This window comes from Pseudonaja textilis, chromosome 2, assembly GCF_049901715.1.
Source record: "Pseudonaja textilis isolate UNSWEBS1 chromosome 2, rPseTex1.2, whole genome shotgun sequence".
Lineage (NCBI taxonomy): Eukaryota > Metazoa > Chordata > Lepidosauria > Squamata > Elapidae > Pseudonaja > Pseudonaja textilis.
This window is the reverse complement of record NC_141991.1, coordinates 4,327,208-4,341,176: the sequence shown is the minus strand read 5'-3', so window position 1 is coordinate 4,341,176 and position 13,969 is coordinate 4,327,208. Positions and strand designations below refer to the sequence as shown.

General features: G+C 44.5%; 1 protein-coding gene across 2 annotated transcripts in view; it reads right to left on the bottom strand.

Moving 5' to 3' along the window:
• Positions 1 to 4,051, bottom strand: part of LOC113450390 (uncharacterized) — a 30,776-nt gene extending 26,725 nt beyond the window's left edge. The window contains exons 1-3 of one of the 2 annotated variants that reach the window (XM_087927790.1): positions 3,926 to 4,051; positions 2,637 to 3,212; positions 1,344 to 1,473 (exon numbers count right to left, since the gene is read on the bottom strand). In XM_087927790.1, the coding sequence (XP_087783916.1) occupies positions 1,344 to 1,473; positions 2,637 to 3,053 (547 nt within the window). In that variant the 5' untranslated portion in view covers positions 3,054 to 3,212; positions 3,926 to 4,051. Of the gene's footprint in view, positions 1 to 1,343; positions 1,474 to 2,636; positions 3,311 to 3,925 lie in introns of both variants that reach the window. The other variant, XM_087927791.1, reaches the window with a different exon arrangement.
• Positions 4,052 to 13,969: the final 9,918 nt, after the last annotated feature.

The window sequence follows — 13,969 nt, the reverse complement described above, 5'->3', positions numbered from 1 at the left end:
GACTTCAGCAACAGAGTGGTCAATGCCAGGAACTTACTACCTGATTCGGTTGTTCCATCCTCAAACCCCCAAAACTTTTAACCTTAAACTGTCTACCGTGGACCTCACTCCATTCCTAAGAGGCCTGTAAGGGAGTGTGCATAAGCACACCAGCGTGCCTACCATCCCTGTCCTAATGTTCCCATTTATTTGTACTCATTTATTATGTATATACTTATACCTGTTTATAGTTATATGTTTATATGTTATGTCCATACTTATACTTGTTTTCTCATGCATGCTTGACAAACTGAGTAAGATAAATAAAAAAAAATAAACAAACAAACCCAGGAAATCCCTAGAAGAGTTAATTTTTGCAAACGTGGATTAAGGGAAGGTAGTATGTGGTGTGAAGGGACAGATTTCCTTTGTGGGACTTTAGAATAACAGAGTCGAAAGGAACCTTGGAGGTCTTCTAGTCCACCTTCCTGTACAAGGGGGAGACCCTATATCTGTGATGGTGAAGCTATGGCATGCGTGCCACAAGTGGCACACATTTGTGCTGGCATGCGAGTCACAGGCAAAATTACCTCACTGTGCGTGCACATGCCTCACAGCTAATTTTTCGGCTGGTTTGAGGCCTTTTTTGGCCTCCCGGAGGCTTGGAAAAAGCCTCCGGAAGGCTTTTTAGGCCAAACAATAGTGAGGAAACAGGCCTATAATTCGGCCTGAAAAGCCTTGCTGAAGCTTTTTCCAAGCCTGTGGAAGGCTGAAAAAGGCCTCAAACCAGCCGAAAAGTCAGCTGTGAGGTACAGTGCAGGTAAGCAGGTGGGAGTGGGGATTGTGTGCGCATGTGCAGGGGATGTGGGGGGGGGGGGGCTGTGCATTGCATTCTGGGTGCTGGCATGCAAGTGGGTGCTGGCATACAATTTTTGGCACAGGAGCCCCCCAAAAGTTAGCCATCACTACCCTATACCCTTTTAGCTGTCCAATCTTTTATTGGCTGTCCAATCTTTTATTGAAAACCTCCACTGATAGAGCATCCACAAATTCTGGAGGTAAGCCATTCCACTGGTTAATTGTTCTAACTATCAGGAAATTCCTCCTTATATCTAAGATGGTTCTCTCCTTGATCAGTTTTCATCTATTGCTTTTTATCCTGTCTTCAGGTGATTTGGAAAGTAGGTTGACCCCCTTGTGGCAGGTACTTAAATATTGGGGCACTACTATCAGAAGAAGAGTTAAGTATTTGTTGCTGGGTCACCTTCCATAAAGTCCAATGGCTACACACGAGAAGACGGAGAAAACGGAGAATGAACAGAATCTCTGTGGAAAACTTCCAATGTAGAAGGATCTTTCCTTACCTATTGAGTTGTCCTGATATTGACCATCCTCCTTGGAAATCCTTCTGAGACATGGACTGTGAGAGGAATTTGCAGGATCCACCTTTTCTTCAGGACACTTGATGCCAATCTCCAGGAAAGACCTCAGAACCTGAACAGAACAGAATAGAATAGAAAATGGAGTGGAGTGGAGTGGGGTGGGGTGGGGTGGGGTAGGGTAGGGTAGGGTAGGGTAGGGTAGAGTAGAATAGAATAGAATAGAATAGAATATGGAGTGGAGTGGGGGTGGGGTAGTAGTAGGGTAGGGTAGGGTAGGGTGGGGTGGGGGTGGGGTGGGTAGAGTAGAGGTAGGAGTAGAATAGAATAGAATAGAATAGAGTAGAATAGAATAGAATAGAATAGAATAGAATAGAAAATGGAGTGGAGTGGAGTGGAGTGGGGTGGGGTAGGGTAGGGTAGGGTAGGGTAGGGTAGAGTAGAGTAGAATAGAATAGAATATGGAGTGGAGTGGGGTGGTGGGGTGGGGTGGGGTAGGGTAGGGTAGGTAGAGTAGAATAGAATAGAATAGAATAGAATATGGAGTGGAGTGGGGGTGGGGTGGGGTGGGGTGGGGTGGGGTAGGGTAGGGTAGGGTAGGGTGGGTAGGGTAGAGTAGAATAGAATAGAATAGAATATGGAGTGGAGTGGGGGTGGGGTGGGGTGGGGTGGGGTAGGGTAGGGTAGGGTAGAGTAGAGTAGAGTAGAATAGAATAGAATAGAATAGAATAGAATAGAATAGAATAGAATAGAATAGAATAGAATAGAATATGGAGTGGAGTGGAGTGGAGTGGAGTGGAATGGAATGGAATGGAATGGAATGGAATAGAATAGAATAGAATAGAATATTCTTTATTGGCCAAGTGTGATTGGACACACAATTTTTTTGGTGCATATGCTCTCAAGATAAGTCATAGGTATAACACTTAGTAGTAAATCGTATTAGGAAACATATATATAAGAAACATATAAAACATATAAATCATACTAAATCATATAAATATAATATAAATATAAACAGACAAAGAAGCAAAGTTAAAAGCTGGAATTTCAGTTTCTGCCCACAATGTTGCTAGGCCTTTGCTTCGTCCATAATTTGAAGAGGACGATGGAAGAATTGCTCCAAATATATTATTTGGAAGAACATAGGAGCAATGTCACCAATAAAGTTTTCTAATCATCTCACTGCGTTATTAATCCTGAAAATTCTTAGGGAGACATGTAAGATTTCAATTACAGTAAGATCCCTTCCTATTTCTCAAGAGGGGTATCTCTCACCTGATACCCTTCCTGCTCCTCCTCCTCCTCCGCCTGATTTAGCAGGAAACCTTCGGCCAGGGCCACCGCCTGGCAAGTGGTCTCCGCTCGGCACTCCCGCACCCAGCGCTGCATCTCCCTCGGCAGGACGGCCAGAAACTGCTCCAAGATCACCCGGTCCAACATCTGAGCCTTGGTGTGCTTTTCGGGCTGCAACCACCCCCAGCAAAGACGATGAAGGCGGCTGCAAAGCTCTCGCGGTCCTTCGGCCTCCTGAAAGGGGCTGTTCCTGAAGTACCAATGTTGGATCTCAGAACTGAGGGCTTCCTCCTCTGGGATCTTCTGCCCAGGTCCTACCCAGACCTCCACACCGTTCCCAGGCTGAGCGGCAATGGGGTCTTTCCCCACGCCTTTCCATTCTGGGTGGATTGCATCCATTTTGGCCTCTTCTCTGACAGGGATCCAGAAGGACCCTGTGGATCTCTTGGGTCTCCAAAGGTTGTTGTTGTTTTTTTCAATCTGTTTCCAGTCCTGGGATCCGATGGACTTGAACAGAGAATCCCGGAGGAGATTTTTCAAGCCCTTCAGCGTTTACATCTGAGGTGAAAAAGAAAAGAAACTTCTGGAATTACGGATGGTTCTCATTCAGAAACGGTGATGATTGATTGCTTCCTCAAATTCAGGGTAAATTTTGTCTGGAGGGGAGACAAAATTCAAAGACATTTCAGCCTCAGGGCGACGTCTCTCCCTGTGTCTCATCCCTTCCTCCCCCTTGGAGACCAACCATTTTGGGGGGGGAGGGGGAGGGGAGAAAGGGGTCTTCTGCAGAGGTGCAGCTGAGCTCCACTAACAGTAGGAAAAATAAGGGGGGAGGGGGGAGAGGCCCTTACAGCCTCGCCAGCCATTTGAGGCACAGGATTTGTCCTTTGCAATCCCCCACCTCAAAAAAAAAAAAAGCTTTAAATGGGACCGTTTGCAGAGGGGAGGGGGAGAGCATCCGGCAAAAGAAAGGCCATTTCCCAGGATCCTTTCTTGGTAGAAATTCTGAAAAAGCAAACCTGGTTTAGGCACAATATGAACACAGCCCCTCCCCCACCGCAACTGTTTCTCCCACCGACACCCCACCCCCCCCAACCCCACCCGGGGTTACATCTCTTGCATGCACAGATGGAGCAGGATGGGGAAGGGCCCTTTTGGGAAATCCGGGATTCCCCTCCCTCTCAACTCTTTGGGGGAGGGGAGAACCGTACTTTATCTTCCTCCCTGACAGCATCCACCCCCTATTGGAACAGGGAGGGGCAATTCCTCACCCTTCGGGTCGCGGAGGGGGGGTCTTCCTCCTTCTCCTCCTCCTCTTCCTCGCCTCGACCTCCCCCCCCCGAAATTCCCACAGGACAACTCACAGCCGCTCCTGCCCAGCGCCAAGCAGACGGGGCGGAGCAGGGCTCAGTAAAGTGACTGAGCGCCCCCTACCGGCTCCTCTGGGCACGACCTGAGCCTTTTGAAGGTTGGGGTGGTGGGTGACTTTGAAAAGGCCCGTCCTGGCCAATCCCTGCGGACAGATGCCCCTCCTCCATCCTTTTTATTTATTTATTTTGTCGAGCAATTATAAGATAACGGGTATAAGTATAAACATAGTTATGGAACCATGAAATGGATACCTATAAGAAAAATATAAAAGAAACAATAGGACAGGGAGGGTAGGCACTTTGGTGCGCTTATGCACGCCCCCTACAGGCCTCTTAGGAAAGGGGTGAGGTCAATAGTAGACAGGCTAAGGGTGGTTGTTTTTTTTTTTTTTGAGACTGGCATTTCTGTCGGCACCAATTCTTGGTGGGAAGCCTTTGTGGAGAGCAGAGAGTTTGCACAAAAGGGTTGGATGATACTAGGGTATTGTTCGTACCCTAGTAATACTAATTAAAGCTATTAGTCTAAAACTTATCATTTGTCTGAAATGGTATATAGGGTTTCCTGCCTGAGCGGGAGGTTGTACTAGATCGGGGTCCCCAAACTTGGCAACTGGAGAATTCTGGGAGTTGAAGTCCACAAGTCTGAAAGTTGCCAAGTTTGGGGAGCCCTGTACTAGATTGTCAATCTAGAAGACCTCCAAGATCCCCTCCAACTCTGTACTCTACTCTACTCCTACTCTACTCTGATGCTCTGTTCTTCCCAGGAGGCAGGATCTTCAGAAGCCATCTAGTACAACCTCCATCAGGAGGCTCCTCCCCTTCACCTTTTCTCACCCCTGCTACAAAGAGGCATTTCGGAGAGGGATACAGCTGGCCCAGCCTCTCCCCTTCCATGGATCCAATCCACCCACCCCTCCACCTGTGAAGTTGGAGAAGGGAGCACAGTAACGGAAGCAGTAGTGGGATTCAAAAATTGTTTACTACCAGTTCTGTGGGTGTGGTTTGGTGGGCATGGTAGGGGAAGGATATTGCAAAATCTCCATTCCCTCCCCGCTCCTGGGGGAAGGTTACTGCAAAATCCCATTCCCTCCCCACCCCCCTAACCTGCTTTCCAATTCCGTTCTCCGGTCACATCCCGGACATAAATTGTTTAACTCCTTCCCTCAAAACGAGGGCACTGCACACCAGAACAACAAGACACAAGAACAGTTTTTCCCCAAACACCCTCACTCTGCTAAACCAATAATTCCCTCAACACTGTCCAACGATTTACAAAGACTGCACTACTATTACTGTTAATCTTCTCATCACTCCTTATCACCCATCTCCTCCCACTTGTGACTGTATGATTGTAACTTTGTCGCTTGTATCCTTATGATTTCTATGGACTGTTTCCTAGGATGATTTTATTGCTTATTGTACCCTGTGACTATCATTAAGTGTTGTACCTGATGATTCTTGACGAATGTATCTTTTATGTATACTGAGAGTATTTTCACCAAGACAAATTCCTTCTGTGTCCAACCCCACTTGGCCAATAAAGAATTCTATTCTATTCTATTCTATTCTGTTCTGTTCTGTTCTGTTCTGTTCTGTTCTGTTCTGTTCTGTTCTTATTCTTATTCTTATTCTGTTCAGGGCAACAAAAGAAGACCCAGCTGATCAGCTGGGACTCGGGAGGCAGAGAATAGATGGGGGCGGGGCCAGTCAGAGGTGGTATTTGCCGGTTCTCTGAATTACTCAAAATTTCCGCTACCAGTTCTCCAGAACTGGTTAGAACCTGCTGAACACGACCTCCGGTTGGAAGGGTCCTTGGAGGTCTTCTAGTGAATTAACCCCCTACTCAAGTTATACCATCCAAATGGTTCACCAATCTCAAAAACCTTCAGCATTGGAGCACCCACAACTTCTGGAGACAAACACTGATTATTTGTACTAAGCATCAGGAAGCCTCTTTAATTCTAAATTGGACCTCTCCTTGAATAATCTTCCATCCTGTACTTCTTATTCTAGGATGTAAGATGGTTCAAGCCCAGTAATAGGAGAAACTTCTCTAAGGGATACTCATCTTGGAGGAAAAATCACAATGGGGCAGATATGACCCCAAAGTCCTCTATTCTTTCTGTCCGTTACTCTCAATTGGGCCTCCTTCTCGGCCCCTCACAATGTGAGCCTCTTCCCTGTGGTTCCCTCTTCTCCCCCAGGGTCCCTCCTCTTCCTCCCACAGTATCTTCCCATCTTTAAAAGGTGAGTGTGGGCCCCCAAAGACCTTTCAAAATACTATTTTTTTCTTTTTATGGAGAAAATGAAGTGGTTGAATCGCCGGCTAGCTGGAAGAGAAGAAATACATCTAATTAATGTGTGTGAGGAAAATCAGATTTCACATGACTGGAACAATTTGAGAGGAATTGAGATATAAAGAGCATAGCCCTGCAACATCTATTTGGCCATTGCGACTTTTTATCCTTGAATTTATCATTTAACATTCGCGCTGCAACTTTTTCATCTGAAGGTGTAAATGTTTCTTTCTTCATTATGACTATTGTACCCTGTGAACAGGCTGGGAAGTAACCTTAGATGGAGTGACCATACCTCACGTTCACTGTTCTCTCCAGTGTGTGTGTTTCGGTATATGAAATGGGTAGGACACATTATAAAAATGGAGCAACGTGACATACCATGCCAGCTGCTCTATATGTATTGGAGTCTGGGAAGAGACATTAACAATGCAAGCTCTACAAAGACCCTGTGAAAAAAATCCCATACCACTGTGACATCCAACCAAGGGAATGAAATGCTGCCTGTTTGGTGGAATTTGTGTGATCTTTTCAAATAGAATAGAGTAACAGAGGTGGAAGTGACCTTGGAGGTCTTCAAGTCTAACTCCCTGCTCAGGCAGGCTATCCTATATCTGTGATGGCGAACCTATGACATGTGTGCCGGAAGTGGCACACAGAGCCATTTCTGCCGGCATGCGAGAGGTTGTCTGGAAGAGCCCCACTGCGCATGCGGTCTCGCACATGCATGGAGGACAGGTGAGTGTGTGTGTCATACGTGCATTGCATCATGGGTGCAGGCATGCGAGTGCACGCACATGTGAGCACACACTTTTGGCACACGACGTGGAAAAGGTTAGCCATCACTGTCCTATATCATTTCAGACAAATGGTTGTTCAATCTCTTCTTTAAAACTTCCAGTGTTGGAGCATTCACAACTTCTGGAGGCAAGTTGTTCCACTGATTAATTGTTCTAAATATCAGGTGATTTCTCCTCAGTTCTAGGTTGTGTCTCTCCTTGATTAGTTTCCACCCATTGCTTCTTATCCTGCGCTCAGGTGCTTTGGGGAATAGTTTGACTCCCTCTTCTTTGTGGCAGTCCCTGAGATATTGGAACACAGCTATCAAGTCTCCCCTAGTCCTTCTTTTCATGAAACTAGACATACCAAACTCCAGCAGCCTTTGTTTATATATTTTAGCCCTCAGTACCCTAGTCATCTTTGTTGCTCTTCTTTGCACTCTTTCGAGAATAGGGCTATCAAATTTCTGGCCTGTAGCCCAGATATATCAGGTGCTGGTCACGCACATGCCCATTTTAGCGAAGGGGAAAAACGTTCTAATACGTCACTTGACTCCGTGAGTTTGACACCCCTGTTCTAGAGTTTCAAGATCGTTTTTACATCGTGGTGACCAAAACTGGATGCCGTATTCCAAGTGTGGCCTTATAAAGCGGTATTAACACTTCACGAGATTTTGATCCTATCCCTTTGTTTATGCAGCCTCGGCTGGCTTCTTTGGCAGCTGCAGCAGAAATAGATCCAATTCCATCTTTCAATCAAAGATAAGAAATATATTTAATAAGCAGGAGATTCTGAAAGTTTTGTTACGGCTACATAGAGGAAAAAAATGTGCAAAGTCACAATCATTCCAATAACGGCAGCTTTTCCAAATTTGCAATGCCACGATTCCTTAAAATGTCCACAGGATCAAGCTTTCTGATCACTTTGATATCAGTATGGATCTGTTTATAAGAAGCAAGGGAACCGCTTGTCTTGAAGTGTTTTCCACAATCCATGCACTTATAAGGATTTTCACTTGAATGGATCCTTTTATGGGATGTCAGTTGACTCCTATTCCTGTAGCTCTTTCCACACTCAATACACTTATAGGGTTTCTCACCTGTATGAAGCCTTTGATGGGAAGCAAGGCCAGCAATCTGCCTAAATCTCTTCCCACACTCTATGCATTTAAAAGGTTTCTCTCCTGCATGGATCAATTTATGGGAGGCAAGGCCACCACTCTGCCTAAAGCTCTTTCCACACTCTTTGCATTTAAAGGGTTTCTCTCCCGCATGGATCAATTTATGCCTAGTAAAATGAATGTTCATCCTGAAGGTTTTTCCACAGTCTACACCCATGATGGCGAACCTATGGCACGCGTGCCACAAGTGGCACGCAGAGCCATTTGTGCTGGCACGCGAGCCGCAGGCAAACTTACCTCACTGTGCATGCAGCGCCTCACAGCTGATTTTGGGGGCTGGTTTGAGGTCTTTTGCCTCCCAGAGGCTTGAAAAGCCTCTGCAAGGCTTTTCAGGACGAATATAGGCCCGTTGTCACTTCCGTTATTACAAGAAGTGACAAAACGGGCCTATAATTTGGCCTGAAAAGCCTTGCAGAGGCTTTTTCCAAGCCTCTGGGAGGCCGAAAAGACCTCAAACCAGCCCCCCAAAATCAGCTGTGAGGCGCAGTGCAGGTAAGGGGGTGGGGTGGTAGGGAATTGCATGCGAATGCGCAGGGGGTGAGGGGAGGGGGGTGCACATTGCATTCTGAGTGCTGGCACATGAGTGTGTACATGCTGGTGCATGCACAATTTTTGGCACAGGAGCCCAACAAGGTTAGCCACCATTGGTCTACACATTTATAGGGTTTTCCCCCTGAATGGATCCTTTTATGGAATATCAGATAACTACTAGTGCTGGAGCCTTTCCCACGCTGTATGCAATTAAAGGGTTTTTCTCCTGTATGTATCCTTTTATGGGACATAAGGGAATTCTTCATACGGAACCTTTTCCCACAATCCACACATTTATAAGGTTTTCCCTCTATATGGATCCTTTCATGGGATTTCAGACATTCTCTGTCCTTGAAGCTCTTTCCACACTCTAGGCACTTATAGAGTTTTTCTCTGGTGTGGATCTTTTTATGAGAAGTTAAATTACCTCTCCATTCAATGCTTTTTCCACAGTCCATACCATTGCAGGATTTCTCCTTTGCCAGGATCATTTTATGTGAAGTAAGACTGCTAAAGTGATTTCCAAACTTGCAGTGGGTAAACACTGGGGTTTTGATTTGAATCACGTTGGGTCAGGGAGCAATACATTTTCACAAATTGTAGAATAGATTTTTCTTTCCAATTGTGCTTCTTTTTCGTGTTTCTTCATTCCCCACTTATTTGTAGATGTCTCCTCAGGAATTTCACTTTTGATTATTTGCAATGGCACTAAATCTGGCTCTCGGTCATTTGCCTTCTTCTGCACATCAAATGCTTGTGAGGTAAGAAAAATAAATTATAATAATTTTAAATATTAGAATAAACATCCATTTTGGTGTATCTATGCATACATTTATCTACTACTAGGCATCTCCGGAGAAATGAACAAGGGAAGTGACAGTATGGATATTAGTTACTAACTTAAAAGACTAGCGTGGCTGCTTATCTAACCCTCATTCTCGGTAGTTAAAAAATTAAAGCAAAAACAAGTCTTGACATCAGGATGTGGCATGCAAGTTGTCTCAACTATGTCCCACCCAACTTGCATTCAATAAGACAATATATGTCATTGCAACCCAAAGTAAGACAAAATTTGTTGCTGAGTAGGAAAATTGCAGCAGGCAAAAACATCCTCTCTCTGATCATCTTCACAAAAACTCTGCAGTAATGACCCAGGGCCCCAGGATGACCACAAGACTGAATATCAACCCTTCTTAGTCACCACACTGATCTCTTTCTTAGAAATGAAACTGTGCTACTTAGAAGACCACAAAGGGGGACTGGAATTAATCTAAGAGGAAAAAAGAAGAGATGAAATCATTTTTAACAAGTTATGTATAGAGGAACCTTCACCTAAAGAGGCCACCATCCTAGACATTTCCAACATGACTTCTTGATACAGGGTTGTCTGGCTGGGATCAAGCAGCAACTGTTGAAACGAATGGCCACCTCCCCAAAAGACACAGGACCCTAAAGAAGGAAGAATCCCTGTGAGAAGACTCGACAGTTTGCAAGATCTCCTTCAATATGGAAATCCTAAAAGCAAAAACATCTATGGAGATTCACAGTCATCCATTGTCACTGTTTTTTGGAGCTGCAGCAGACAGAGTGGTGATGTTGTTTGGAGGACGAACCTTCTTGCTTGCTGCCGCAATGAAGCAGGAGGCTGAGCAATGCACTGGTGCTATGGGCACTAAGCAAGGCGGTAGGACGGATGGAGGACGAAGCAAGATTATTAGGAGGCAGAAGATGAAGCTCCAATACTATCCTTGCCCACCCGGCTTACAGAGCTGTGATGCTGGCAGAGTGAGGCAGCAGCAGCCGGAGCAGCCCTTACCCTGAATCATCCAGCGGTGGAAGCCAGTGGGGCTCTGCCTACCACCACTTAGGTTCCACCACCACTTGCCTGGGGCCCTTGAGAGGTTGCCTTGCCACCTACTTTCCAGCTCCTGCCCAGCCCCTCTCGCTTCCCCAACACATCCCTTCACTAACCTGCTTTCAACCTCCACTGCAAAATCTTAACCCTCACCCCAGAGCAATCATATTGCAAAATCCAAACTTCCACCCCGGAGCAATCATATTGCAAAATCCTAATCCCCAGCACACCGTGGAGCAATCTTTTTTTTTCTTTTACTTTACTTTTAAAATAATTAGTTGTTCTACACTGTTTTGTTGTGGATGGTTGAAATCTGCCAATGTTTAAGGGTTTGGATTGGCTGAGAAAAGAAATAATTAAATGAATAAATAAATAACATTCTCTTAACACTAGAGGGTGCTGTGAGGATACTTAATTCTAAGATGGTGTCTGTTATAAAAGATTCTTGATCAGTCCTTGGAGGAGATTCGTCATATGAATCAACCAAAATATACTGCTCAAAAAAATAAAGGGAACACTTAAAGAACACAATGTAACTCCAAGTCAATCACACTTCTGTGAAATCAAACTGTCCACTTAGGTAGCAACACTGATTGACAATCAATTTCACTTGCTGTTGTGCAAATGGAATAGACAACAGGTGGAAAGCATAGGCAGTTAGCAAGACATCCCCAATAAAGGAGTGGTTCTGCAGGTGGTGACCACAGACCACTTCTCAGTTCCTATGCTTTCTGGCTGATGGTTTGGTCACTTTTGAATGCTGGCGGTGCTTTCACTCTAGTGGTAGCATAAGACGGAGTCTACAACCCACACAAGTGGCTCAGGTAGTGCAGCTCATCCAGGATGCTACATCAATGCGAGCTGTGGCAAGAAGGTTTGCTGTGTCTGTCAACGTAGTGTCCAGAGCATGGAGGCGCTACCAGGAGACAGACCAGTACATCAGGAGACGTGGAGAAGGCCACAGGAGAGCAACAACCCAGCATCAGGACTGCTACCTCCGCCTTTGTGCAAGGAGGGACAGGAGGAGCATTGCCAGAGTCCTGCAAAATGACCTCCAGCGGGCCACAAATCTGCATGTGGCTGATCAAACGGTCAGAAGCAGACTCCATGAGGGTGGTATGAGGGCCCGACATCCACAGGTGGGGGTTGTGCTTACAGCCCAACACTGTGCAAGACGTTTGGCATTTGCCAGAGAACACCAAGATTGGCAAATTCGCCACTGGCACCCTGTGCTCTTCACAGATGAAAGCAGGTATGAAAGCACATGTGACAGACGTGACAGACGTGACAGGGTCTGGAGACGCCGTGGAGAACGTTCTGCTGCCTTCATCATCCTCCAGCATGACCGATTTGGCAGTGGGTCAGTAATGGTGTGTAGTGGCATTTCTTTAGGGGGCCGCACAGCCCTCCATGTGCTCGCCAGAGGTAGCCTGACTGCCATTAGGTACCGAGATGAGATTCTCAGACCCGTTGTGAGACCATATGCTGGTGCGGTTGGCCCTGAGTTCCTCCTAATGCAAGACAATGCTAGACCTCATGTGGCTGGAGTGTGTCACAGTTCCTGCAAAACGAAGGCATTGATGCTATGGACTGGCCTGCCCATTCTCCAGACCTGAATCCAATTGAACACAACTGGGACATCATGTCTCGCTCCATCCACCAATGCCACGTTGCACCACAGGCTGTCCAGGTGTTGGGGGATGCTTTAGTCCAAGTGTGGGAGGAGATCCCTCAGGAGACCATCCGCCACCTCATCAGGAGCATGCCCAGGTGTTGTAGGGAGGTCATACAGGCACGTGGAGGCCACACACACTACTGAGCCTCATTTTGACTTGTTTTAAGGACATTACATCAAAGTTGGATCAGCCTGTAGTGTTTTTTTCCACTTTAATTTTGAGTGTAATTCCAAATCCAGACCTCCATGGGTTGCTAAATTTGATTTCCATTGATAATTTTGTGTAATTTTGGTGTCAGCACATTCAACTATGTAATGAACGAAGTATTTAATAAGAATATTTCATTCATTCAGATCCAGGATGTCTTATTTTTGTGTTCCTTTTATTTTTTTGAGCAGTGTATATTAATCCTATACATGATATTAAAATAGAACAAGAAAAACAACTAGGTGTAGAAAATGTAGAAAATTATCAACCTACTGTGTCAACTTTACAAATACTGGTTAATGCAAACAACCTAACTAAACTCAGAATATAAATCTGACTTCAGCTTTTATGACGATAGTGTGAGTAGGACTTTCCTAATTCAACTGAAACAAGTATATCAAGTAAATTCACAATTTTTAAGAGGTCAATTTGGGCCTCTTACTTTATGGACATAAACAAGGCTGAGAACTCTTCAAGAAAAAAAGGATATGATAGCTATTTCAGTGAGGGAAAATTTAATTGGAGAAAATTTGCTTCAGACCAATTTACAACTTCAAAGAGAACAACTTTGGGATTTTTTTTTATGGGTATAAAAAAAGCTGAGAACTTCTTTAGGAAAGGAGACTTTTTCTTCTCGAGAAGAAAAAGAGCCTATTCTATGAAGATAAGCTGGAGGGAATGACTTAAATATGGTTTAATTAGGATGGATTTTTTTTTTTAAAAAAATGATATATGTACTGTTAGAAAGCTTTAAGTTAGTTTTCTATTTTTAAAATGAGTATGTGTGTATACACAGGTCTGCCAGATCTTTAAGTAACACTAAACAACATTCTAAGGTTAGTAAAATATTATGGACTAGATTTGAAAATATAAGAATGCATATTATTCCCCACAGCAAGAAGCTGAGATGGTAAAAATGATTCTTTTCTTCAAATAAGAGATCATATTTAATTTTGTCTCTAGCTTGAAATTGCTCCTGGATTTTCTGTTTGTAATGAGAAAAAAAATGAAACTGTTTTTGTAAAGTAGACAGGCTTATTATTATAGAAATAATTTGTACATACTGTTGAGTAAAAGCAAAATGTTGTGATTGGAATGTTATTACCTTTGACTGTGCCAAAGAGTTGGAAGTAGCTGCCTTTGTCTCCCCCACCCTCAATTACACTATATCCCCCCCTTTTCTCTTCCTCTCCTACTTACTTACTTCTTACTTTGTGTTTTATACTTCAATAAATTAATAAAAAAGTTAAATTGAAAAAGAAAACCACTCCTGAACCTTCATGAAAATACTAGGGAAGCACTTCCAGGCATCAAGATGTAGATGTTACACAAAGTAATTTCTACTTCTCCCGTCTTTATCCCTTTCCCCAACGATAGGAAACCAAGATTACACTTACCATAAAGTAGATTTAGCCTAAT